This window comes from Diospyros lotus, chromosome 6, assembly GCF_014633365.1.
Source record: "Diospyros lotus cultivar Yz01 chromosome 6, ASM1463336v1, whole genome shotgun sequence".
NCBI lineage: Eukaryota > Viridiplantae > Streptophyta > Magnoliopsida > Ericales > Ebenaceae > Diospyros > Diospyros lotus.
The window spans coordinates 28,650,194-28,677,901 of NC_068343.1; the positions used below are offsets into that span (position 1 = coordinate 28,650,194).

The 27,708-nt window shown below is 37.8% G+C and overlaps 1 protein-coding gene across 1 annotated transcript in view; it reads right to left on the reverse strand.

Annotated features, from left to right (window-relative positions):
- Positions 1-27,708, reverse strand: part of LOC127804451 (transcription factor IIIB 60 kDa subunit-like) — a 158,805-nt gene that overhangs the window by 103,074 nt on the left and 28,023 nt on the right. The window contains 4 exon segments of the mRNA XM_052341316.1: positions 4,692-4,703; positions 8,970-9,082; positions 9,225-9,281; positions 26,267-26,343. Of these exon segments, the coding sequence (XP_052197276.1) occupies positions 4,692-4,703; positions 8,970-9,082; positions 9,225-9,281; positions 26,267-26,343 (259 nt within the window).

Sequence of the window (27,708 nt, forward strand, 5' to 3'; positions counted from 1 at the left end):
GGCCAAGATAAAGTTCCATAATGAAGATGATGTCTTCAGAGATATTTTATAGGACTTCTAGGCCTTTCTGGAAAGGTATGGTTTGTCCAAATCCGAGTTCGTTTGGGCCTTCAAACAGCACTTCAAAGTCGGGGCTAGGAAGTTGGGTCAAATTAGGAAAGCTGCACAGATGCTGATTCCTTAAAAGGGCCATATCTTGGGCGTCCGATATCCAAATCAAGTGATTTAAAAGCCCAAATTAATCTAATCTTCCTGATCTACAATTATTATGAAGAGGACGAAGCCCATAACGCGCGTTAACCTATCCGAAATTGGCTGTGAAGTGGCAGTAACCTAGGGTTTCCTCCTTAAGCCCTACTTAAGCAACTTAAGTGGCCGATTTGGGGAGGATTCTTTCGAAGGGCGTGAACAGTAGCCAGCTTTCATTCTCCCCATTGTTCTTGTCAAGATGGAGGGCTAAGGTTCTGTAATCAGTTGCAATACCATCCTTGTTCCCGGTTTGAGTCTTTGGTTTTAATGGAAATCATTTTTTAGTTTTAACTTTGTTGTTCTCTTGTTTCTGTTCTCTCTTAAATCTGTGTATGTGTTGATGCCGGTTGGATGAATGCATGCATTGTATTTGTTTGAGAATCCAAGGTTTTTGTGCTCGGTTGAGGCTTTAACTAGAAGCAAGAACAATCAGTCTCGAATCTGTGCAATAAGGGGAATCAAAACTGATAAATCGAACTAAGAGGTTTCTGAAATCTGTTTATTGGTTTTCTTTCCAATCTTTGGCGGTTGTTAAAGGATTATTCTGGTTTTTTTTTTTATTTGAGAATTGAAACTAAACAAATGGTTTATTGAGAAGGCGATGAAAACTGGGATAGAAGGTTGGTTTGCAATTGATTGCATCTCGATTTCTTGTGTTCTTGCTTGTTTAGTTTTCTGTTTTTCATCAAAACTTTCCCCCCCCCGTTTAACCTTGTTTTGACAGATCCGTTGAAGGTTCGTTGGGAGACGACTTAGGGTTGCACTCTTGCTGCAAATCCAAATCATCATTTATCTAATCTATCGGTGTTCGACAGCCCCGATCACCCTCTTCCTCTATTCTCCTATGTCCACGGTCTTCTCCTCTCTTCCTCGCCTCTCTTCTCATCTGCTCTTCAAGTTCAAGCTGTTAAGGCTACCCACGGTCTTCTCCTATTGTGTAAGTTCTTTACTTGTTCTTTATTTGTTTATTTCTTGCATTCTTACCTAATTTCTCTTGCTAGCAATTGGTTGTTGATCTCTCTTTAAGTCTTTATAGTTTATTTCTATCTTTAGGAGAATTTTGTGGAAGTTGGAACTGTGTTGCAACAGCCCAATAAATGTCGTCAACCACTTCCAAAATGGACCCGACATGGAATTATTTAGAAGCTGATCCTAATGATAGGAATACCACCACATGTAAATTTTGTCATAAAGTAACAGAAGATGGTATATTTCGGGCGAAACAACATCTTGTCGGTGGTTTTAGGAATACTAAAGCTTGTCCAAAATGTCCTCCATCAGTAAAAGAAGAGATTGGAGAGTACATGCAAAAGAAGAAAAATAACAGGGATGAGCGAAATATAGCATCGTTAAATGATGATCTTCAATTTGGTGAAGGGTATGATGATGATGATGAGCCGCTGCCTCAAAGTAGAAAAAGACCCAATGTATCTACCAGAAGTGGAAGCGATACTGGTAGTGTTGGTAGTGTTAAAGGGCCAACACAAAAGGGTCCACTTGATGTTTTTCTTAAAGACCCAGAAGTTAATGTGTTGAAAAGCAAGGGCAAAGGAAAGCAAACAAGGTTGGGTGAGCATGATTTTGCAAAAAAAGAGTTAAGAGCTCGAGTTTGTAGAAGCTTTGCACGATGGATGTATGATGAAGGTATTCCATTCAATGCAGTGACATGTGATAGTTTTAAAGTATTTATAGAAGCAGTTGGTCAATATGGTTTGGGTGTGAAGCTGCCTAGTTACCATGAAGTCAGGATTCCCCTTCTCAAACAAGAGGTGGAAGCCACTCGTGAAATGATGAAAGATCATAAAGAGGTGTGGGCCAAATATGGATGTTCCATTTTGTCAGATGACTGGAAAGACAAGAAGGAAAAGACATTGATTAACTTTTTAGTCAATTCTCATAAATGAAGTATGTTTTTGGAGTCTGTTGATGGTTCTAGCTATTCAAAGACTAGGGAAAAGATGTTTCAATTATTAAGTAAATGTGTGGAAAAGATTGGAGTAAGAAATGTGGTGCAAGTGGTCACCGATAGTGCTTCAAACAATGTTTTAGCAGATATGAAATTCATTTTTGTAATTTGTATTATGTTTATAAATAGAACAATTTGAATATTCATTAGATATTTATTATTTACTAATATCTTGTTAATTTCACTTTAAATAATAACAGAAAGATTTTTGGAGGCAAAATATCCTACGTTGTTTTGGACACCATGTGCAGCGCACTACTTGGATTTAATGTTGGAAAATATTTTCAAGTTGCCTAATATGAAGAAGACATTTGAGAGAGCTATTATGGTGAATAGCTATATCTATACTCGTTCGAGTCTAGTAAACATGCTTAGAAGGTTTACTGACAAGAAAGAGTTGTTGAGGCATGCAAAAACACGGTTTGCAACTGCCTTTATCACTTTGGGCAGGATGCATAGTCTGAAAAGCAAGCTTAGAAGGATGTTTACCTCCGAGGAGTGGATGATAAGCAAGTGGGTAAAAGAAGCGGGGGCTAAAAAGGTTGTAGAAGTGATTTTTATGCCTTCATTTTGGAACAATGTTGTATATGTTTTAAAGGTTGCTGGTCCATTGGTGCGTGTATTGTGCTTAGTGGATGGTGAGAAGAAGCCTACTATGGGATACATATATGAGGCCATGGATAGGGCCAAAGAAGCGATTGCTAACTCTTTTAATGGGGATGAAAAGAAGTATGCACCCATTTTTTAGATCATTGATAATCGATGGGATGTTCAGCTTCATCACCCCTTGCACGCAGCTGGTTGGTACTTGAACCCAGAATATTTCTACAAGGCTAAACATATAGATCCAAAGATCATGAATGGCTTATATGAATACATTAGAAAGTTAAATTCAGATGTAAAGGTTCAAGACCAAATTGATGCTGAGCTTTCGATGTATAACAATGCAGATGGGTTCTTTGGAAACTATATGGCTATTAGAAAGAGAGCTGAGAAATCACCAGATACACATATATATATATATTACATTATATGTATAATCATTCTAGATAATAGATAATAACTAACCCATGAATTTTATTAGACAGCTGAATGGTGGGCTTCATATGGAATGTCAACACCCACGTTGCAAAAATTTGCAATTAAAATTCTTAGCTTGACTTGTAGTTCATCTGGGTATGAACGTAATTGAAGGGTGTTTGAAAATGTAAGTGCATTGTACATATAACACTTACAATTTTTATTAGTAGTTGGTTTGTTTCATGTAGCTTATTCTTAGTATGTTTTTGCATAAATTGTTACAACTTCATACTAAATGGAGAAACAAGCTTGATCAACTTCGTTTAAATGACTTGGTGTTTGTGAAATACAATAGAGCATTGAGGCGTCGATATCAAATGCGTGATACCATTGACCATATCATATTGACCCACATTGATGAAAGCAATGAATGGTTGACTGGAAAACTTGATGAGGAGAATGATAAAGATGATGAAACTGTTTTTCCAAATGACGTTGGGGATGGGTTGACATGGAGTAATGTTGTTGCGGCTGCAGGAGTTGGAGAGCCTAGTTATCAATTTAGAACTAAACAAACTCGATCACAATCGGGATCAACTTCGGCTTCGACTTCAAAGCGGGGAGTAACTCAGGAGATTGAAGAGGAGGAGGAGGAAAGTGAGGCAGGGACCGAAGATAATGAAGACTTGGAAGAGGGAGAAGAATTGAGAGATGAAGAAGAAGATGAAGGGGTGATTGAAGGGGATGCTGAAGATATTGACCTTGATGTTGATGATCTCCTTGATGATGATTGATTAAAAAACTTCTTTATATTGATTGTGGACTTGTAGTGTTTATGTGTTTGTTTAGAACTTTGCATTATAATTGGTACTTGTTTGAGTTTGAGACTTTAAGTTTGAACTTTGATGATGTTTTTAGTTTAGAATTTGCATGATGAATGAATTAACTTTGATGTTGTTAGTTTATAGAATTTGAAGATAATGAATCATGAATGATATGAATGTGTTATTATTAATAATTTGATAGTTGTTTATAATTTTACAAGATTTTGATTTTTTTTCCTAAAAGGTGCGCCTCACTTGGCAAAGATGCACCTCGCCTCGTGCGCCTCGCGCCTCAGGCTCCCGGACCTTTTGCACCTCGCTACGCCTCGCACCTTTCAGAACTATGGTCTTCAAAATACATGGTTTACCTAAGGCAGTAGTTTCTACTCGTGATAAGGTCTTTACCAGCCAATTCTAGAGATCCTTATTCCAAGGGTTGGGCATCAAGCTGCATCTTACAGATGGGCAAATTGAAAGAGTCAACCAATGTTTCGAGACTTATCTTAGGTGCTTATGCGTTTCCAAGCCAAGGAGCTGGAGTAGATGGGTAGCTCTGGCCCAATGGTGATATAACAACAACTATCATACAGCCCATAAAAGGACTTATTTCGAAGCTTTGTTTGGGTATCTACCTCCCATTATCCCTGCTGTAATGCACTATTCTCCCCCAAAAACATCTGCTGATCAGTACTTGAAGGACAGACAGGACGCTCTACTAACAATTAAGCGGGAATTAACCCTAGTAAGCCAACAGATGAAATAGTTAGCTGATAAACATCGAGCAGAGAGACAATTTGAAGGAGGAGCTGAGGTCTACTTAAAGGTCAGAAGATTCCAACACCTTTTCCACAAAGGGCCTGTTGGAATAATCCCCTAGCTTTCTAACTCTCAATAACACTCTTCTTCACAACGAAAAATCACTCTCATAATCACTCACCTTGATGATAAACAAGATTGACGGTAAAACAAAAAATGAGAGCACAATCCGAGAAGCAAGAACACTAAGAAATTTATCCTGGTTCAGTCTTTTAACAAGACCTACATCCAGACTGCCCTAGACACTTTATCTTCACTATCTTGAATGAAACTTGAAGGATTACATGCACCAATAATCTCACCAGCAGTGAACTAAAACGTGGCCTAGGCTGTGGCGAGGCGCTAGGTGGCCGCTGGCCGCCGTGATTATGGCCAAATCGGCCACCTTAGGCTTCGGCCCGGCTAATCGGTACTCGGCGGCGCCTAGACAGCCAAGGCGAACTCCTAGCCGCATGAACCGCCTAGCCGATTATGGCCTAATCGGCTGCCTGGGTTGTGTGAATCGATTTAGTATAAGTTTATTAGGGTTTTTGTTTCCCCTTACCCGTTACCCCTTCTCTCTCGTTGATTTCCCCTTCTCTCTCGCACGCACCGCCACCGTCTCTTGCAGTTGCAGAGTCATCTCCGGTTCTTGCAGTTGCAGAATCACCTCTCTCGTGCTCGCGCAACGCCACCGATTTCCCCTTCTCTCTCGTGCTCGGACACCAGATGAAGAGTCGCCTTCGATAAGCAGTAAGCAAGCAGCAGCACCGATTTCCCCTTCTCTCTCATGCTCGCACACCAGTTGCAAAGTCGCCTCCAATTTCCCCTTCTCTCTCATGCTGCTTGCTGTTGCATGTTGCCTATTTCGTTTTCTTTTTGTTTTTTTTGTTATTTAATTTAGGATTATGTTAATATTTGATTATTTGTTATTCACTTATTTAAATATTTATTAATTATTATTATTAATGTTTTAAAAAATTTAATGTCATTCCATTATTGTTGTATTATTGGTTTATGTTGCATTATTGATACTTTTCAACTTTGATTTAATTGAAAATAACATCAAATTACATCACAAAATTAAAAAATAAAAAAAAAAACAGTTTTCCTAAGCCTCACCTAGGCGCCCTAGGCGCTAAGCCCTAGCTTGGCGCCCAACTAGCGCCTAACGCCTTTTAGAACACTGTTCACCAACCTTATACCCAGAACTACTGAGAGTTTCCCTACCCAAAATACAAAGATATACCCTCTTAGTACTCAAGTAAAACCTGCGCATACTCCTCTCTCTCTCTCTTCCCAAGACAGAATAAAAGCCTATGCTAAAGACTCACACCCGACCTCTATTTATATAGCATAGAGCCAGAAAACAATAAGCTATTTAAAAACTACCGGAAGATACAACCAACTAACCGATTTAACAAATCTGCTAACTAACCATTCTAGAAACAATTCTTCTAGAATAAAACAAGAGATATACAAAATGATAATAGCTAAAGAAACTCTCTCGAGATAACCCAAACTAATCTAATACAAGTGATTACAACAGGACCAATCTCTAAACTCACTAAGTCCCAAATTCTATGGCCCATTCAAAATATTGGCGAAGGTAGGCCCTGTAGCCTACCGTCCCTAGTTGCCCGAGAGAGTGGGACTTCATCCAGTGTTCCACGTTTCCCTTATGAAGAAATCCATTGGACCGACAGACAGCGCCAGTAGTACACTGCCCATTCCCCTGGAAGACATCGAGGAAGAAGGTGACCCAGTGGCAGTGCTGGACAAACGGGTGGTCTACAATGACACGGCTCCATTGACTCAAGTCTTAGTGCAATGGTCTCACCTACATCTGGACAACACCACATGGGAGTATCTCCCTAACCTTCTGCAATGCTTTCCTAGGATGACAAGTCTACTATAATTTCTTGGGGGCAAGAAAGGTTTTAAGGGGACGGAATTGTCATAGACCAAGGGTATAGCTGTAATTAGAAGGTATAATGGCAGTATTGTAATAAATTAGTGGGGGATAATTCAAATGGAACGCACATGGGCTAGTTTCCTATCTATCGAGCCAAGTTGAGTAATTCTTCTATAAATGCAAATAAGTTGAGGATGGGGAATCATATGAGGATTATTCCACAAATTCCTTTCCCTCTCATTCTCTCAATTCTCTCAATTCTCGCTCTAATTTCAATTCCCTATTTCCCTATCCTCGTCCTAAACCTTTCCTGCCCAAACGTTCTTCCAAATTCACAGAAGAATTGCCTCAGTCAAATCTGAACCTGACCATTAGGGCATCAGCAATTTCTTCAAAGGTTATATTTGTTGACTTGTCATCCTAGTTTTGATTTTTCTTTTTCTTCTTCAGTGCCCTACACTGACTCATGAAGTGGCCTTTCTTATAACAATTCCAACAAGTGATATCTTTGTGATTTTTAAACTAACCCTTTCCCTTTGATTTTGATTGCCACAACCCTAATTCTGACCTCGTTGATGGCTCCTTTCTCTACTTTCAATACTCAAAGCAAAACCAAAAAGTTCACCTAACTCTCTTCAGCAAATATCCTCACTAAGAATCAAATTTCGAACATCATCTAGCTTTAACTCAATACTCCCTAACAAACTGCTCACTGCAGTCACTGTTGCAGACTAACTTTCTAATAGAGACAATAATAGAATCAAGGCTTTGACTTCATCATCAATCGTGATTCACCAAACTCAATTGAGTCATAATTACATTGAACTTCTTGATGTGATCTCTAACTAATTCACCTTCTCCCATTGCCAAATTGAATAATCGGCGCATCAAATAAACTTTGTTTGACACAAATGGCTTCTGATTGGTATTTAATAATGCCTTCATCAAATCTTCTATGTTGTTCTCATTCATGATGTTGAACACTATATTTTGTTCCAATGTCAACCAAATCACACCAAGTGCTTGGCAATCTAACAGAGTCCACTCCTCTAGCTTCATCCCCTCTAGTTTCTTTCCTAACAAGGGTTGGTACAACTTCTTCTTGTATAGATAATATTCAATCTACATCTTCTGGAACCCGAAATGTCTGCCATCACACTTGTCAATCTTAACTTTCCCTTTTTCTGACACCATTGCTCCCATTGTTCTTTCCTAACGAGGCTTTGATACTAGTTCTTAGGGAAAGCATCAAGCGTCAGCAATAAAGAAAAGTTGGAAAAAAATTGCATCCACAAAAGAAAAAATTTAAGTGGTTAGGTAAAGAACGCATATGTCCACAACTGCATTAGGGTTTCTTTCACTATTTTTGAGAAGGTTACAATTACATATAGGACCCCGTTCCAGCTCAAAGTTGGTGTCATAAATCACATCAAGCTACACATGTCTAACATAAGGGGAGGGTTTAAGAAGGAGAGCAAGGTTAGGGTTTAAAAAGGGAGTCTACTACTAGAAATAAAGAGCGAAAAGGCTATGGATCTCAAGCCTGCTTTAGAGTCAAACAAGAGGGGGAAATAGGAGATGCAAAAAAGATCGACGGCTAGAACAATAGGTGAATCACTGCAGAGGGGTGGGATAGAAAAAAGGAGGGAGAGAGCAGGGGAGGCTGGGACAAAGGTAACAGCTAACAACAAACTGATCCGAACACCAACAAAAATGAAGAGCCAATTTGAATCAATGTTGGCAAAGAAAACCCTCCCATGAAATCCTAGAAAAAAATCTTCGAATTGGATTTTACAAAGTTGGAAGATGTTAATCCCCTTATGAGACAAAAGAACAATGCAAAATAATAAACAAGGAATACAAAAGAATGCATAAAAAATATCTAAATTTAGGCAAAAATGTTTTCATTACTACTTCTCTTCATATTTCTCATTTCTTATACCCTTTATACTTTTTCAATGAACTTTTTTTCCTTTCCTACATTGTAATGAATTTTTTAAATTCAAATATATTATCAAGGATTCTCTAATCAAGTGAATATATCTTCATATGTTGGAAGTAAACAACCTTCATTTTGCTTCTATGAATGAAATTTACTTGTAAATATGGTGTCCTATCAGACATAAGGAAAATATGGCCTGTGGGCATCCATTTGACAATCAAATATAAGAGCTCTGTGACTCTCCCAGCAAGTACTTACGGTTTGCAAATCTATGAATGAAAAGGCTAGGGTCTACAGGTTTTTAAACAATGGAGTGCTCCTCAAGGCTTAGCAATTTGCATAGTTGTAAGAATGTGCCACCTAGAACGTATCTGCAACACAATTTGGATAAAATTTAGCAAATGTTCATTAGAATGAAGATCGGAAGAGGAAAGGTAAATTATAAATGTTAACCAAAAAGAATGATAACTTGGACAAACAATGAGAAGTTAATCACTAATTAAAGTTTCTTACACATTTATTTTCAAGAAGTCGGAGAAATCAATAAGAAGAAATGGCTTTTTATTTTCCCTGCACAAAAAGATCCAAATTGTTAGAGAGAATACGGCATTGAGATATTGCCTGTTATTAGTTTGCTGCTTTGTTATTTCCAGTTTGTTGTATTTTGCTTATGTGGAGTTAGTTAGTTTGTTATGTTTTGGAGCGGTATCAACCACCTTTCTGTTATGAGCTGCATATGTATATAAATGGAGCTCATGTTGTCTTAATGTTATGATTTTGAGGCATTATTCTTTCAGTAAGATTTCCTTCGTTTCTTCCTCTCCAATTCTTTTGCCCTAAGGTCTCAATCTTACATGGTATCAGAGCCACGATTTTTCTAATGGCCTCGAATCAAAACAATAGTACCTCCTCTACTTCTCTTCCTCTTTGGTCTTCGTCGAACATGTCTGTGACTTCATAGTCAGATTTTGCAGCAGTAACTAAGGCATTTAGTTATATACCATTGAAGCTAGATTCGAAGAACTATATCTTCTGGAAGGCTCAAGTTCTTACCACGATACAAGCCTTCGACTTGGTTTCGTTCTTAAACAAGTCGTCTGCTTCTTCGAAGTACGTTGATGATCCTAACGATGGTGAGTCGATACTGAATTCAGAGTGCATGAATTGGCTCCGATCAGATCAGTTACTCCTAGGCTGGTTGTTCTCTATGATTACCGAAGAAGTGCTAGCGCAGGTGATTCAATGTGAATCATCTGCTGAGGTATGGCTTTATCCTAAGAATCTATATGCTAGACAGACAATTGCCAAATCATTTCAACTGAAACAACAACTAAGATCAGTCAAGAAGAATAATTTGTCGATTAATGACTATGTGCTAAAGATAAAAACCATAGGCCATTCTCTTGCAACCATAGGAGAGCCAGTAAGTGATAACGAGCTGCTGTTAGCTATATTAAATGGTCTAGATCAAGATTATCTATATCAAATGGATGATATAAATCTAGAGAAAGTGCAGTATCTGTTGTTAATGCATGAGCAACAGTTAGCTGTTAAGAATGAGCCTCCAACTGTGCAATTTGATTCATTGCACTCATCTATGAATGTGAATGTGGCTTCTTCTTCGAATACTAGAAGTTTTGGCTATAACAGAGGAGGTTTTTCTCAAAGAGGAGGAGGTTCAAGTTTTAGAGGAGGAAGAGGTAGAGGAAGGTCTTCTAATCGTCGAGTTTATTGTCAATTATGTGGTAAACCAGGGCATATGGTTGACAAGTGTTACTATCGATTTGATAAAAATTTTACTCGTGTTTTTGGTCAAGCTTTTGGTAAAACTTCAGGAGGTTTTGTGTCTGGAAATCAACAAGGCTCAGGTGCTTATATGGCTACCTTTAGTGATTCTAGTGGAGCCTACACTCAAGAACCTGGTTCAGTGCACAATTTACCTCATGACAGTGTTCATAAACCTTTTGTTAATCCTGAACACTGTGCTAACCAATCTTCTATGTCTGATCTAGCCTGGTTTGTTGACTCAGGCGCCACAAACCATATTACATCAAGCCTTAATAACTTGTCTCTACATTCACCATATCATGGAGGAGACAAAGTTACTATCGGCAATGGTAAGCAGTTACCTATAACACATATTGGTACTGGCATTCTAACCACTCCATTTTCTTACAATTCTTTTATTTCTATACCTAACGTTCTGCATGTTCCGAGTATGTAGAAAAATTTGCTAAGTGTTTCCCAGCTAACTAGAGATCACAATGTAGTGGCTGAGTTTCATTCTGATGCTTGTTTTGTTAAGGACAAAATTTCTGGGGAGGTGCTTCTTCGGGAACACCTTAAAGATGGGCTATATTGGCTCATTCCAGCACATTGTTCTGTTGCAACAAGCACTCCAGCTGCATCTCTAGAATCTGTTCCTAATTCTTCTGCTAGTATTTCTTTGACTACATGTAATAATAATAAACAATAGTGTAGTAGACAAGTTTGTCTTGATCATGAACTATTAAAAGCTGTCCATTTGGCCCAAAACTCTAATGTTTGTCAGGATTGGCATAATAAGTTGGGCCATCTTTCTTTGAGTGTTCTTCAAAGAGTGTTAAATAAAGTTGGAATTTCTTGTTCATCTTCCAATTTGTCTTTTTGTGATTCATGTAAGGTTGGTAAGATGTGTCAACTTCCATTCTCCACTCATGAAATTACTGCCACTAATCCTTTACAATTGATATATTCTGATCTTTGGGGCCCAGCACCTATGTTGTCTATGGAAGGTTTTCGATACTACATAATCTTTGCGGATGCTAAAACTAAATACACTTGGTTATATCCCTTAAAGCTCAAATCTGATGCTTTGTCAGTATTTGTTTCGTTTCATAAACTTGCTGGAAATCAATTCCAAACTAGGCTTCAAGCTTTACAAACTGACAATTAGGGGGGGGGGGGGGGAGTTTCGCAATTTCTTACCTTATCTAAGAGAGAATGGGATTCAATCTTAGTTTACTTGTCCTCATACTCATCAGCAAAATGGTGTAGCTGAAAGGAAGCATAGGCATATCACCGAAATGGGGTTGACATTATTAGCTCATGCCAAAATGCCAATGAAATTCTGGGTAGAAGCGTTCTTAACCGCTGCTCATCTAATTAATCCTCTACCTAACTCCTCAGTCAAGTTTCATACTCCATTTGAACTTTTGTATTGTAAACCTCCCAATTACCATCTGCGTGTGCTTTTTTTCCTTTTCTTAGACCTTATAACAAGCACAAACTGGATTTCCATTCTACCAAGGGTATATTTCTAGGTTATAGCTCCACTCAAGCTGGGTATAAATGTCTTCATCCTTCTGGCCGTGTGTATGTCACTAGACATGTTCATTTTAATGCACATGAGTTTCCTTATACCTCTATGTTTTCTCCTGCATCTGTGTCAGTCAAGGTGTTCCTACTTCAGATCAGATTGCTGATATTTTTACTAAAAGCCTACCAAGAGACAAGTTCAAGCAGTTGAGTCAAAAGCTTGGGATTACTTGGACTCCTATGATTACTGGTGCTGGACCTACAGCTAATGATGAGTCTACTACAGAGTAGAGGAAGATTGATTTGAAGGGGAGTGTTAGAGAGAATGCGGCATTGAGATAATGCCTGTTATTAGTTTGCTGCTTTGTTATTTCCAGTTTGTTGTATTTTGCTTATGTGGCGTACGTTAGTTTGTTATGTTTTGGAACGGTATCAGCCGCCTTTCTGTTATGAGCTGCATATGTATATAAATGCAGCTCATGTTGTCTTAATGTTATGATTTTGAGGCATTATTCTTTCAGTAAGATTTCCTTCGTTTCTTCCTCTCCAAGTCTTTTTCCCTAAGGTCTCAATCTTACACAAATTTAGTACATTCACAATTTTCTTTTTAAGAGTAAGCAATAAGCAGTAAGCAGATAGTAGAAGCACTTGAAAGATTCAACTAATAGAAAAATGCTGAATTGATCAACAAGATATTCATCCATACAAATTAGCAAAATCAAACATAATGACTTGCCATTGATAACATTTTTCACATTAACAAGAATTTATTGCCTTAAAAGATTTCAAGAAATTCATATAAATATGTGCTGGAATTATGCTCAATTAAGGCTGATCTCTAGGATCAGTGTTTTATGTAAATATAGAAAGATAATAATGTAAATTAGGATGGTAAGATGCTGTCTATTATTTCTTTCCTTCTTTACTAATAATCCTCTCCTTAAAAGAGATTATTGTACACATTCATTTTAATTCAATCAAGACATTGTCTTTGATAATTTCTAAGCTGGTATCACAGCAGGATTAAATCACAGCCATACACTGTGAAAAACCCTAGGCAGCCTTTTAATCACAACCTTCCATTTCCTATGAAACCCTAAGCTGCCTCTTCATCCATCAGATCCGATACCCATCAGCCTACGGCCATCCCTAGCTGCCGCCATCGGCCCTCCTAACCATCGTTGCCATAGGCCACCCTAGCTGTTGCCGATCTCAGGTTTGATACCCATCAATGCAGCCGCTTCAGAGCCATCGGTCGCAACCTCTTCAAAGCTCATCAATGCGGCTGGTTCAAACGCCGTTGACCACCGTCGACCGCCACACCTAACACGGCCGTTTCAGACGCCATCCGACCACCAGCCACCACAACCCAAAGTCGTCGCTGCATCCTAGAGTTGCTGCTGTCATTGCACCAGCAGCCACCTCCCAGGTTTTGTTAACCGTGTTTCTCTTTCTGTTCTTCTGCTTCCAACTAGTTCAGTTATGTCAGAAGTTACATCTGAATCCATCCCAAATCTTGCCGCTACCATCCAGACAAGAATTCCAACGACCCATTCCAATACCCATTCTGTTCAAATCACCACCATTCGTTTAAATGGTGATAATTTTCTTCACTGGTCTCAATCTGTCTGGATGTATATTCGCAGGCAAGGGAAAATTGGCTACATCACAGGGGAAAAGAAGGAACCTGCAACAGATGATCCATTGCACTCCATTTAGGATGCTGGAAACTCCATGGTAATGACATGGCTGGTCAATTCCATGGATGAAGATATCACTTCCAATTATATGTGTTATCCTACTGGAAAGGAATTATGGGATCATGTAAATCAAGCGTACTCAGACCTGGGGAGCCTATCTCCGATTTTTGAATTGACTCTGAAACTGGGAGAGGTCCGACAAGGAGATGATTCTGTCACTAAATACTTCCATTCTTTGAAGCGATTGTGGCAAGATCTTGATCTCTTCAACACGTATGAGTGGAAATCTACAAATGATTGTCACCACCACAAAAAATCGGTTGAAGATAGCTGTATTTACAAGTTTCTTGCTGGTCTCAATATCGAATTCAATGAAGTGCGAGGAAGGATCATTGGTCGGTCTCCCCTTCCTCCTATTGGTGATGTATTTGCTGAAGTTATAAGAGAGGAAAGCTGAAGGAGTGTCATGCTAGGAAAAAAGACCACTGGTGAGTCCCTTGAAAATTCTACCCTAATTACTGCCTACAAGGCTGCAAATTATCAGTGTAGGAGCAATAAGCAACCTCGGGTTTGGTGTGACCATTGCAACAAGCCACACCATACTCATGTGACTTGCTGGAAACTTCACGGCAAATCGGCTAATTGGAAGAGCAGTAAGCAAGGAGAAAAGAGCAACCGTGGGGTCCCTACTGCCAATGGGGTTGATACTGGTCCCTTCAACAAAGAGAAAATTGATCAACTCTTGTAGTTGTTAAGATCCAATTCCTCATCTGGTATTCCTAGTGTTTTCTTGGCACACATAGGTAGAAAACCTAACGCCCTTTTCTTGTCTTCATTTCTCTCCATGGGTTATAGATTCCGGAGCCTCCGATCATATGACTAGTTCTTCTCATTTCTTTAATACTTATTCTCTTTGCTTTGGCAATGAAAAAATCAGAATCGTTGATGGTAGTTTTTCACCCATTGCTGGCAATGGGCTTATTAAACTGACTGAGAATATTAATCTCACTTCTATCATTCATGTTCCTAACTTAGCCTGCAATCTTTTATCTGTTAGTAAACTGTGCACAGATTCTAATTGTTGTGTTATTTTCTTTGACTCTCACTATGAATTTCAAAACCAAACCTTGGGGATGATGATTGGGCGTGCTAGGATGATTGAAGATCTTTACTACTTTGATGATATCTCTATTGGTAATAAAAAAGCTCAGAGCTTTAGTAGTACTAGTTCAATTCCTATTCCAGACACGATTATGCCATGGCATCTTAGACTTGGCCATCCTAGTTTTGCATATTTGAAACATTTATTTCCTAATTTGTTTAAAAGAATAGACTATTCATTTCCTTAATGTGACAGTTGCATCTTGGCAAAAAAAATCATCGTTCTACATATTTACCAAGACCTTACCAAACGTCCAAACCTTTTTATATAATTCATAGTAATTTTGGGGGTCCATCTAAAATTTCTACTCGTTCTGGAAAACGATGGTATGTTACCTTTATTGATGATCATACACATTTGTGTTGGATTTATTTGATGCAAAAAAAATCTGAAGTGGAATACTTATTCAAAAAATTTTACACTATGATTGAAAATCAATTTCAAACCAAAATTGGTATTTTACACTCTGACAATGGCACCAAGTATTTTAACGAGCACTTGGGGGATCTTTTTAAAACTAAAGGTATTCACCACACATCTACTTGTCGGGATACTCCTCAACAGAATGGCATTGCTGAACATAAAAACAAACATTTACTCAAAGTCACATGTGCCATAATGTTTTCTATGCATATTCCAAAATATTTATGGAACTCCACCTGGGGATGTTATTCACTGTTGGTCCCAAGTCCGGATAAAGGAGGAGGGTTGTCTAAGGTAGCCGACAGCCAACGTAAAACTTAGTCAGATTCAAAACATAAACTCTAAACAAATTATGAAAAATCATTTGGGTGTGGGCGTAACCCTTCATAGCAACGCGCTATACTACCCGCGTGTAGTGTCAAGTGAGCTAGGGCCGCTGCATCGGCGCCCGGATGTAGTGACAAATGAGCAACGGTTCCCGCATTTGCTTGGACAGATGTGGGTAAAGAAGCTAGTCCAAAATCAAAATCAAAACCAAAATCAAATTCAAAGTCAAGGCCAAAAACAAAATCATAGATTAAGGATTAGGTCATGGAATATAGGGACACTAACAGGCAAAGCTATGAAAGTGGTAGATGTGATGATTAGGAGAAAAAATAATATTATGTGCCTTCAAGAGATGAGATGGGTAGGAAAAAAAGCAAAAACTTGATCAGAAACTGGATATAAAATATGGTACATAGGAAATTATCGAGCGAAAAATGGAGTGGGGATTATTATGGATAAAAGCTTAGTAGATGAGGTAGTGTATGTAAAGAGAATAAAAGATAGGATTATTATGGTGAAGGTTAGTCTAGGAAGAATGACTATGAATATCTTTAGTACATATGCACCACAAGCGGGATTAGGTGATGAAATAAAAGCAAAATTCTGGGAGGACCTAGAGGGACTCATACAAATGATACCAAGAGGAGAGAAAGTGATTATAGGAGGTGACTTAAATGGGCACGTGAGTAGAGACGGAAACGGCTATAAAGAGGTACATGGAGGGTATGGATTCGGGAAAATTAATACTGAGGGTAAATCTATTATAGATTTTGCTATCGCATATGGGCTCATCATAACCAATATTAGGTTCAAAAAATGAGACGAACACTTAATCACATATAAAAATATCACATCAAGCACCCAAATAGATTACTTCCTCATGAGACAAGAGGATCGGTTATGTTGTAGGAATTTTAAGGTGATATCAGGAGAGTGTTTGACTACTCAACATAGACTTCTAGTACTTGACGTCTAAGTAAGAAATTGGAAGAGAAAAAATCACATAAAACAAAATCCAAGAATCAGGTGGTGGGATTTAAAAAGGGAGAAACAACTAATCTTCAAAGAAAAATTAGGGGGTAGAAGGGAATGGAATGAAGAAGGACAAACAAACCAAATGTGGAAAGAAATGGTTAACGCCCTGAGAAGCACAGCAAAGGTAGTCCTTGAAGAGACAAATGGTAGAGCCCCTAACTTTAAGAAGTCTTGGTGGTGGAATGAAGAGGTACAATTGAAAATTAAAAATAAGAAAACTTGCTATAAGGCTGTATATCAACGCAACAATGAAGAAAATCAAAAAAATTATAAATAAGCAAAAAAGGCAACAAAAGGAGCTGTTAATGAAGCAAGGTCAAAAGCATATGAGAATCTATATAAACGACTTGATACAAAAGATGGAGAAAGGGATATATATAAATTAGCTAAAGCAAGAGAAAGAAAAACACGGGATTTAAATCAAGTGAAATGCATAAAAGATGAAAATCAAAATGTATTAGTGAATGAGGGAGTGATTAAGGAGAGATGGAAGGAGTATTTCACAAAATTATTCAATGACGGTGGCGACACAAGAGTTAGGTTGGGACATCTTAGTAACTCTGAAGGGAACGTGAGCTATACATTCTATCGACGCATAAGTTCAAATGAAATAAGGCAAGCATTAAAAAAGATGAAAAATCATAAGGCGGTGGGACCAGATAATATACCAATAGAAGCATGGAAATGCATGAGAGAATAGGGCATCTCCTGGCTAACGCAATTATTTAACGCGATCCTTAAATCAAAAAAGATGCCAGATGAGTGGAGGAAGAGTACTTTGGTTCCTATATACAAAAACAAAGGAGATGTTCAAAACTGTGAAAATTACAGAGGAATTAAGTTAATAAGCCATACCATGAAACTCTGGGAGAAAATAATAGAACGGAGGCTCAGAAAAGAAACAAAGGTCTCAGAAAATCAGTTTGGTTTCATGCCTGGTAGGTCAACAATGGAAGCTATGTACCTACTGAGATGCCTAATGGAAAGGTATCGGGATCATCAAAAGGACCTACATATAGTGTTTATAGATCTAGAAAAGGCCTATGATAGGGTCCCTAAAGAAGTATTATGGAGGATTTTAGAGAAAAAAGAAGTTAGAATAGCCTATGTATAAGCCCTTAAAGACATGTATCACGGTGTAGAGACAAGGGTCAGAACATACGGAGGGGATACTGAACCGTTTACAACTACAATAGGATTGCATCAAGGTTCTGCACTAAGTCCATACCTATTTGCTCTAGTAATGGATGAACTCACTAAAGATATTCAGACAGAGGTGCCATGGTGTATGCTATTTGCAGACGACATAGTGTTTGTGGATGAAACAAAAGAAGGAGTGAACACTAAGCTTGAGTTGTGGAGAAACAATTTAGAATCTAAGGGATTTAAATTAAGTAAAAAGAAAATAGAATATATGAAATGTAAATTTAGTAAGAATAAAAGAGTGGAGGATGTTATAATAAAATTGGAAAATCAAATCTTACAAAGAAAAGACTATTTTCGATATTTGGGATCAGTGATTCAAAAAGATGGAGAAATTCATGAGGATGTCACAGATAGAATTAAGGCAGGTTGGCTAAAATGGAGAAATGCATCGGAGGTGTTATGTGATGGTAAAATCTCATTAAAACTGAAGGAAAAATTCTATAGGACAGCTATAAGACCAGTCTTGTTATATGGCTCAAAATGTTGGGTAATCAAATACCAGCATGAGCAAAAGACGAGTGTAGCGAAGACGAGAATGTTAAGATGGATGTGCAGCCATACAAGAGAGGATAAAATTAGAAATGATGTTATTTGTAATAAGGTAAGAGTAGTGCCAATCAAGGAGAAGATAAGAGAGACTAGACTAAGATAGTTTGGTCATGTGAGCAGGAGACCAAGAGACGCTCATGTGAGGAAAGTTGATGAAATGGAACAATTAGTCAAAAAAAGAGGTAGAGGCAGGCCCAAGAAGACTTTGGGAGAGACATTAAAGTTTGATATGAAGTGTATGGATCTAAATGAAAATATGACAAAAGACAGAAATACATGGAAGTCTAGAATTCATGTAGTTGACCCCACATAGTGGGATAAAGGCTGGATATGTTGTTGTATTCCAAAATATTTATGGGGAGAAACTGTTTTGACGGCGTCCTATTTGATAAACAAGATGCCCACTAAAGTATTAAAGTACAAAACACCTCTAGAGTGATTGAAAGAAGTTTTTTCCAACACTTGGTTACATTCGGATCTTCCTATCAAAGTTTTTGGATGTACTATGTATGTTCATATACCTAATCAATTTCGTTCCAAACTTGACCCTAGGGCTGTCAAATGTGTTTTTTTGGGTTATGCCTCATGTAACGCCCCGCTTTCCCGGGCGCGTTATAATTCGGACAATTCCGAGACAAAAAAAAAAAAATTTCTTTCAATCACTAAAGCTAAATCACATAATTCCTCGAATCCGTCCCAGAATTCCCATACATTAATCTCGAAAGAGAATCACTGTACACATCAAATGCGGAAGCAAAGATCGAAACCTGATATCTTAACATTAATCGTAAATAAATTCAACATTCCTCAAAACGTTCAGAATCTAAAGTAGCAAAACTTAAATACATGGACGGTACAACATACGTTTCACTCTTCATACACTTTCTCTGCTAAGTTCCGTTTCATGCCTCATTTATCCTTGAATCTGCTATAATCTCCACCTGGAACGTTTGAATATTCCAGGGGCGAAACCCAAGTTAGATAGTGAATCATCTAAGTAAGGATACATAATGCTATGTCATGTGTGTATGCAATATCTTACCTCGTAGGTGTCAACTGCACCCCTCATGCTACCTACCATTTTAACGGCCCCCTCTATCGAAGCTGAGGTGTATGGGTGCACTCTTGGTAAAGTAGCGGTGCCAGTTCGTACTCCCTACGGCCTCAAATGCGAGTGATCAATGATATCAACGTATATTTATGCATTTCATAGTCATGTCATGTATGCAATCTACGTGATGGGTACATATCATAGTATGTCAATATGATGAAAACATTTTCGAGGGACATAAACTAAGCATTTTCCATAAAACTAACTTTAATTGAGGAGTACTACTTACCTTCTAGAGCTTATCAAGCTACCTCGATATCCGTGCCTTGCCTCGTGCATCGCCTTGATTTGCGTGTCAACCTCAAATTTTGACAAGTCACTTCAACTTATTTCTCAAAGCATCCTAATTACCATAATTATTTAAATAAATATTAAATTCTATTTTTCCATAATTTTTGGCATTTTCTATAATTTTTTCTCTATTTCTTCCTAATTTTCCTTAATAAATCCAAACTAAATATTTCTAAAAATATTTTCTCAAATATTTCACTACGAAAATTCATAAAATAATATTCTTGAATTTCTAAAATTTTCTAAGAAATTTTACTCACCTCAACTTAGCATCTCTGACTTTCTCGATATGCAGGCCACATCCTCGAAATGCATGCTCGGGCCATTTTTCTAGCCAAAATCTCTGGGATATTACCGAAATATAATTTCCTATTTTTTAAGATTTTTCTGGGATTTTTTTGACATTTTTCCCATTTATTTTTCCTTTTCTTTTCTTTTCTTTTCTTTTTCTTTTTCTCTTCTCCTCCTTCTCTTCTTCTTCTTCCTCCCTCCTCTGCTTCTTCTCCTTCCGCCATGGGCGCATGGCCAGCTTCACCCAGCCGTCGCACTGCCTTGCTGCCGGCTTACTGCCTCCCTCACAGGCTCCTGTCGGCCTCCCCAATTACCGCGCCGCCGTTGGAGCTGCTCGCGGCCGCTGTTGGCCGCGGTTGGGGCGGCCTTGCTGTAGCTGGGGCTCACGGCCATGGCTGCGGTTGCTGCTTCCGACCGCTTCTCAGGTCTTTGCGTACCGCCATCGACCTCGCCAGCCACCCTCAGTCGCCACCAGCAGCTCGCGATGCCTCATTGATGTTGTTGCTGCTGGCGTGCGGACCACCTTTGTTGTAGCTGCCTCCAACCGCCGTTGCGAGCTCCCAGCTCCCTGTCGATCTCCCTCCTTCTCCTTCTCTCTCTCGGCCAAGCCCAAGTCCCCTGCCCCCTTCACTCTCATTCTTCCCCTTCTATTTATAGGCATCCCACCCCACTTCTCACCGCCTTGCCCATACCCCTTGGCGTGAAAGACTCTCTTAGCATACAAAATCTCCCGTAAATCATGGCTTGCAGGGCATGGGATGGATTTGCAGGAGAATGGGTTTAGATTTGCAGAGGGGTGGGCGGACATTGCACACACTGCACGCCTATATATATATACTATATACTATTTTTATAGATATTACATTAATAGATATAGAAAATTACATATTAATCCTCAATTTTACTATAATATCACTTGGAAAATTTCTTTATTACAACTATACTCTTAAACCTCAATTTAATTTGCATTATAATACCGAAAACGCAAAATTAATAACTTCAAAGTTACTCGATAATGTCGATTTCACCCCAGTGTCCTCACCAGGCTGTCGTTTTATCCTAAAACCACTGAAGGGTTGCTCATTACCCAAAACCGAAGCCCCCCTAGGGTTCCGTTGATTTTTCGGGAGCCTCCTACAACGATTCGATTTTATAGCTTAAATGGCAGCTGTATTTTAGCTGTACCAAAAATTGTTCTCGATCCGATTTCTTTTGATACCATAAATCCTAACTCAGAACGCATATCGAGACCATATCATTTTTCTTAGACAGTTTCACTCCGAGGCATTCCTTGCAGTTGATTCGGTACCTGAAATTGCTATAAAATCCATTTTTCGATATTCTAAACTTATTAAAATTACGTGGCAGCATTATCTAAACATGGGGTATTACACCTCACATCAAAAGGCTATAAGTGTTATGATCCTCACACAAAAAAATTCTTTATCAATATGGATGTTTCATTTTTTTGAAAAACAGCCATATTTTAACCAAAATTCTCTTCAAGGGGAGAAACATGGAGTTGAAGATAATTCTTGGGATGTTTCTGTCCCGCTTCCAAACGCAATTTGTCCTACTCAAGAACCACATGGCTCTAATAATGGTCACTTGGGAGATTCTGGTTCTAGTCATTTGGTGCCCAGTGAAAGGGTTTCTCGTGTAGGGGGAGAAGTACTACAGACTGATCATCATGATCTAAATTCTGAGTTTCGGGTTTATACCAGGCAGAGATTACATCAAAGGAACAAAGACCTGAATATCAACTTTGCACAAAACCAATTTGAAAACTCGGGCAATGGCACTGTAAATTCAAGAAATCCCATTTCAACTTCTAGTTTACTTCCTTCAACTATGCCCAATAGTTCCCCAGTTGATTCTTCAACTATTATCAATTATTTACCTACTATTCTTGATATTGATGTTCCTATAGCCATTAGGAAAGGTGTCAGAAGTTGCACTAAACATCCTATTGCTAAATATCTCTCTTACCATAGACTATCAAAAAATCATAAAGCTTTCACATCTAAAATTTCACACTTGTTTATTCCAAGGAAATATACAAGAAGCTTTGGATGATCCGAATTGAAAATTAGTAGTCATGGACAAGATGAATGCTCTAAGGCGAAGTGCCACTTGGGAGATAGTTTATTTGCCCAAAGGCAAGAAAATAGTAAGGTGTAAATGGGTGTTTACAATAAAGTGTAAGGCTAATGGGAGTGGTGATAGGTAGAAAGCCAGACTTGTGGCTAAGGGCTTCACCCAGACTTATGGAATTGACTACTAAAAGACCTTTGCTCATGTTGCTAAAATAAACTCTATCAGAGTCCTATTGTCGCTTGCAGTAAATTCATATTGGCCTCTACACCAGCTTGATGTCAAAAATGCGTTTTTTAATGGTGATCTTAAAGAGGAGGTCTTCATGAGTTTGCCTCCGAGATTCGAAAAGAAACTTGGGAGTGACAAAGTATGTAAGTTGAAGAAATCCTTGTACGGTCTCAAACAGTTGGAAAGGCAGTTACCAATTATGCCTTCCTTCAGAGTCAGGCATATCACACTATATTTTATAAACACTCAAAAGATAGTAAAGTTGCAATTTTGATTGTTTATGTTGATGACATTATTTTAACTGATGATGATGAGACAGAGTTAGTAGCCCTCAAGCAGAAACTTGCGAAGGAGTTCCAAATTAAGGACCTGGGAATTCTAAAATACTTTCTTGGAATGGAGTTTGCAAGATCCAAAGAATGTATTTTTGTCAATCAAAGAAAATATGTTCTTGATCTTCTTGGAGAAACAGGTTTACTCGATTGCAAGATGTCGGAGACTCCCATTGAGCCTAATGTGAAACTACAGGCTGCTAAAGCTGACGAAGTGAAGGATAGATAACAATATCAGAGACTTGTGGGCAAGTTAATCTACTTGTCTCATACGTGGCCTGATATTGTTTTTGCAGCTAGTATGGCAAGTCAGTTTATGCACTCACCAACGCCAGAGCATTTCGAGGTGGTCTATAGAATCCTAAGATATCTAAAAGGGACACCTAGCAAAAGGTTATTGTTCAAGAAACATGGTCACCTGCAAGTTGAGATCTACACTGATGTAGATTGGGCAGGAAGTGTTGATGATAGGAGATCTACTTCGGGCTACTATTCTTTTGTTGGGGGTAACCCAGTCACCTGGCGAAGTATAAAACATAATGTAGTGGCTAAAAGTAGTGCAGAAGCAGAGTTTAGAACTGTTGCCCATGGAATTTGTGAGGGAATGTGGATCAAACGAATACTTGAAGAGCTGAAATTTTCTCATTCAGTACCTATAAAAGTCTACTGTGACAACAAGATTGTCATCTCTATAGCTCATAATCCAGTGTTGCATGACCGTACAAAACATATAGAGGTGAACAAACATTTCATCAAGGAGAAGATCGATGTTGGAGTAATATGCATGCCATACCTTCCAACAACCGAACAAATTGTTGATGTTCTAACTAAGGGTCTTCACAAGAAGCAGTTTGATAAACTTATTGGCAAGCTAGCTATGGAAGATATCTACAAACCAGCTTGAGGGGGAGTGCTGGAATTATGCTCAATTAAGGCTGATCTCTAGGATCAGTGTTTTATGTAAATATAGAAAGACAATAATGTAAATTAAAATGGTAGGATGTTGTCTATTATTTCTTTCCTTCTTTGCTAATAATCCTCTCCTTAGAAGAGGATATTGTACACATTCATTTTAATTCAATCAAGACATTGTCTTTGATAATTTCTAAGTATATGGTAATTTAGCAAGATAAGCCCTTCCATGCCACACCCAGAAATTCACCTATAGTAACCTAGCAAGGTAAGCCCTTGCATGCCACAACCAGAAATTCACTTAAGTAAAGAACAAAATGTTTGGCATGCCTAATGAACTTCTTATAGGAGGCTGACACTTCCCCACATTTATGATGGAGTTAGCGCCTACTGCATATGGTCCCTAACAAATGAAACTGACCAAAGAAGTCACTTGCAATGCAAGCGATTTATTGAAATGTTTTAAGTTACAGATTTGAAAAAAATGAGATTTAATCATGCCAAAATCTGCATAAGCCTATAATTGCAACATAAACAATTCAGCGAAGAACATTCCTTTCAAACTTATCTACGAACACCACACAATCCATGTTGTCAACTCTTTACTGATCCTGTCCTAGCTAACACAGTTCTAGTGTCAACAAAGAATATTCCTTTCAAAATTATCTATAGACACCACACAATCCGTGTGGTCAACTCTTTACTGATCCCTGTCCTAGCTAACACAGTTCTGGAGTCAAAAATACTTTTCCATATGCAATTGCTTGAGAGTTAGCAAAGTAACAATGCCAAATATGGGAGAAGCAGGCAAATCAACACAGAGGTGATCATAATCTAATTCTCCAATATTTATTGATCACAATCTTTTCATGTTTTAATAGATATTAGCCCTGCCACAACTTGGTGACCTTAGTTAGCCAGTCAACAACACATCAAGCCTTAATCCCACTGTTTAGCTAGTACATTGATAAAATATTACGTGGCAGGCAACAGATGTGGAAGGGATTTAAATACTTTGGCAATGCCATGCTGGGGCAAAGGAAAAAAATGTCTATTCAATAGGATTAATGTTGACCTTCAAGCTATATGGTTGTCAATTCATTATTGAATTTCATTATCCTTAGAATACTGTCATATGGAATTCGTTTATATTTTATTATCATCATCAGAAAGCTTTATCTTGCACAATGCCACACTGCATAAAGTTTTCCCAAGCAAATATGATATAATTTCATCACTCGTGTTTTTCAACAAAAGCTTTACTCACAGCTAGCTTCATTTTCGTCTCCATGCCTCTTATCTATTTCCTGTATGTTGGCTCACTTAAATCAGTTTTTATGTTTTCCAAATCTCAAACTAACATTAAGCCCAATTCATACATCTTCACAATCTGGTTGATTTTTGATAGGCCCATTTTGTTCACATGGTCATTTTTCATGGAAACCTAATTATCAAAATTGTCTTGTAATCCTTCAATGCCAACTCTATTTACTTATTGGTAAGATCTTTGTCCTTTGGTAAGTAGAATTGACTTGAAAACAATTGTTTTGTACTTCATTAATTTGCATGGCAACTTCTCCTAGAATGGACATTATGACTATGAAAAAATACAAGTTTTGTTGTTCAAGAATTACTTGGCCTAGTGCTTAGTATTCATTTGGGGCCATGTGGTGGTCAGGATTCTCATTTTAGGTCATGAGAAAAGTTCACTTCCAAACATATGCAAAATATGAGCGTAATAAAGAAGGATTTAAGACAAATATGTGACCACACAAAAAGAGATAAAATTAGAAATTAGATTCTAAATAAGGTGAGAGTGGCTCTTATTGAAAATAAGAAGCTTGAGACATGATTAAAACAATTTTATCATGTGAGTAGAAGACCAATAGAGGCTCACATAAAAGAGAGTGTGGATGAAAGGAACAACTCTTTTAACAAAATATAGTATTAAAAAACATGGTAGGAGACTTTTATGTATGATAAGGCTGTAGATAAAAATTATTGGGAACCTAGAATTCATGCATCAATCCCACCTAGTGGAACTAAAGCTTGATATGTTGTTGATTTTTTTCTTCTTCCTATTTATTTTGGCTACATAACAAGAAATATTACACTAGGATATTTAATTTACTTAAATGGTATCGTAACTTACCACCTTTCTTACTTTAAATAATCTCTAAAAACCATAAATAATTAAAAATTAAATTAAAAAAAAATCTCAAGAGGCACTAAGAAAACTTTCTAAACTGTTTCCCCTATTTTATGTTCAATGCTGTACACTTAAAATCACAAATGCTAATTGTTACTAGGTTGTCATTTTCCTGTGATTTCAAGTTTTATCTTCTATACAAATCAATTGCCTTTTAACACTGGCTATAAGTCAGGTTAATTCTTCTTTGCCTTGACATGAAACCGCCCTTTAGACTGCTTTTGTCTTGAAGAAGGTCAACTGCCTTTTCACAACTTATGTTCATAGCTACGAATTTCAGTGAATGTAATTTCTGTTTTATATCAATTTCTTTTGTTTTTTCAACATAAACTTTATACACTAGCCTACAATTTTTTTTTCTCCATTATTAAATAAGATTCCTTACCGACAAGCAATGTAAAGGCAAGCAGCCTCAACTAGCTTCCTCCTGCGCCCCCTAGTGAAATTTCGTTCAAGTGCAATCTTCAAAACGTATAGCAAATTCAGAAATCAGGCACTTGATAGAAATTGCATATATGTTAATGATAGAGCTACTGGGATGTGAAGCATCATACTGTATAAAAGGCTACAGCTGGACGAAGAACAATGTCGGCATCATCCATTTCCAAGCCTCTTGCCAAGTTGTTCATATCATCATAAGCTACAATAAAATGAGTTTCACAGTGGAAACAACATGAAAATGTCAAACTACACCAGTTTTTTATGTATACAATTAATTCAAAGGCTCCAAGTTAAGCATATTGAAAATCAAACATATAGAATTTAAGTTTAGTAAAGTATTAGGTTCAAATGATGTTGTGATGGAACTTGAAGATCAAGTTATTCCTATAGAAGTCCAATTTAAATATCTTGGAGCAACTGTAGGAGGAGGAGATATCTTAGGATGTCACTCACATAAATAGTGGAAAAGTTCATCCAGCATTTCATGCAATCATAAAACCTTTTTAGACATAAAAGAAAATTTCCATTGAAAGGCTATAAGACAATCTTTGTTGTATGGTGTCAAATATTTGGCAATTAGGTAGTAACATGTGCAAAATATGAGTGGCTATAAAGCTATCTTTTTTCTAGTAATAAGTGGAAGAGGGTGAAAGAGATACAACAATGAAATATAATTTTGTGCAAGATCCCAAAATTATTTGTTTGAATATTCTAAAAGAAGTTGTATTTTAGACATCTTACAGATCATGTGATTTATCTTTTTCATGTTAAATATGTTTACTATTCTTTTTGGTCAATTTACCACCTTGCTTCACTCAAGGGGAAGTGCATTTCTGAGGGCATATTGCCTCAGGAAAATATATTATAGTAGCAACTTAAATGTCTTTTGCCTCTGATTACCTTGCATGAAACACATAACCATTTAAATGGCAGCGTGAGTTTACAGTCAGGAATCTTAAAGCTTAAGAAAATTGGTATATCTAAATCAAATGGGCTTGACTTCTCAAAGCTGTCAAAAAATTTTGGAGCTACAATGATGCCAATTATTTCTTCTTGCTCTTCAATATATCCACACTAGTCAACAATGAAACACCCTATTAGGACCCCCATTAAACAAACTTATCAGAGAAGAAATGAGGAGGGGACCACAGGGGCAAGCAGTTAATGGCTCAGGGGTAAAATAGTCCTAAGCTGTTAGAGAGGAATAATTGGCGTGTGGCTGGAACATGCAAGGGAATGGCATAAAAGGAAGGACAAAAAGGTGAAATGAGCATCTGAAACTTTAGAGAGAAGATCTGGGAGAGAAATCAGCCCCTCCAATCGCCAATAGCACTTATTTTCCTTCTTGTGGTGTAGTTTGTTTTTCTTTTCATAGTGGCTGTAAAC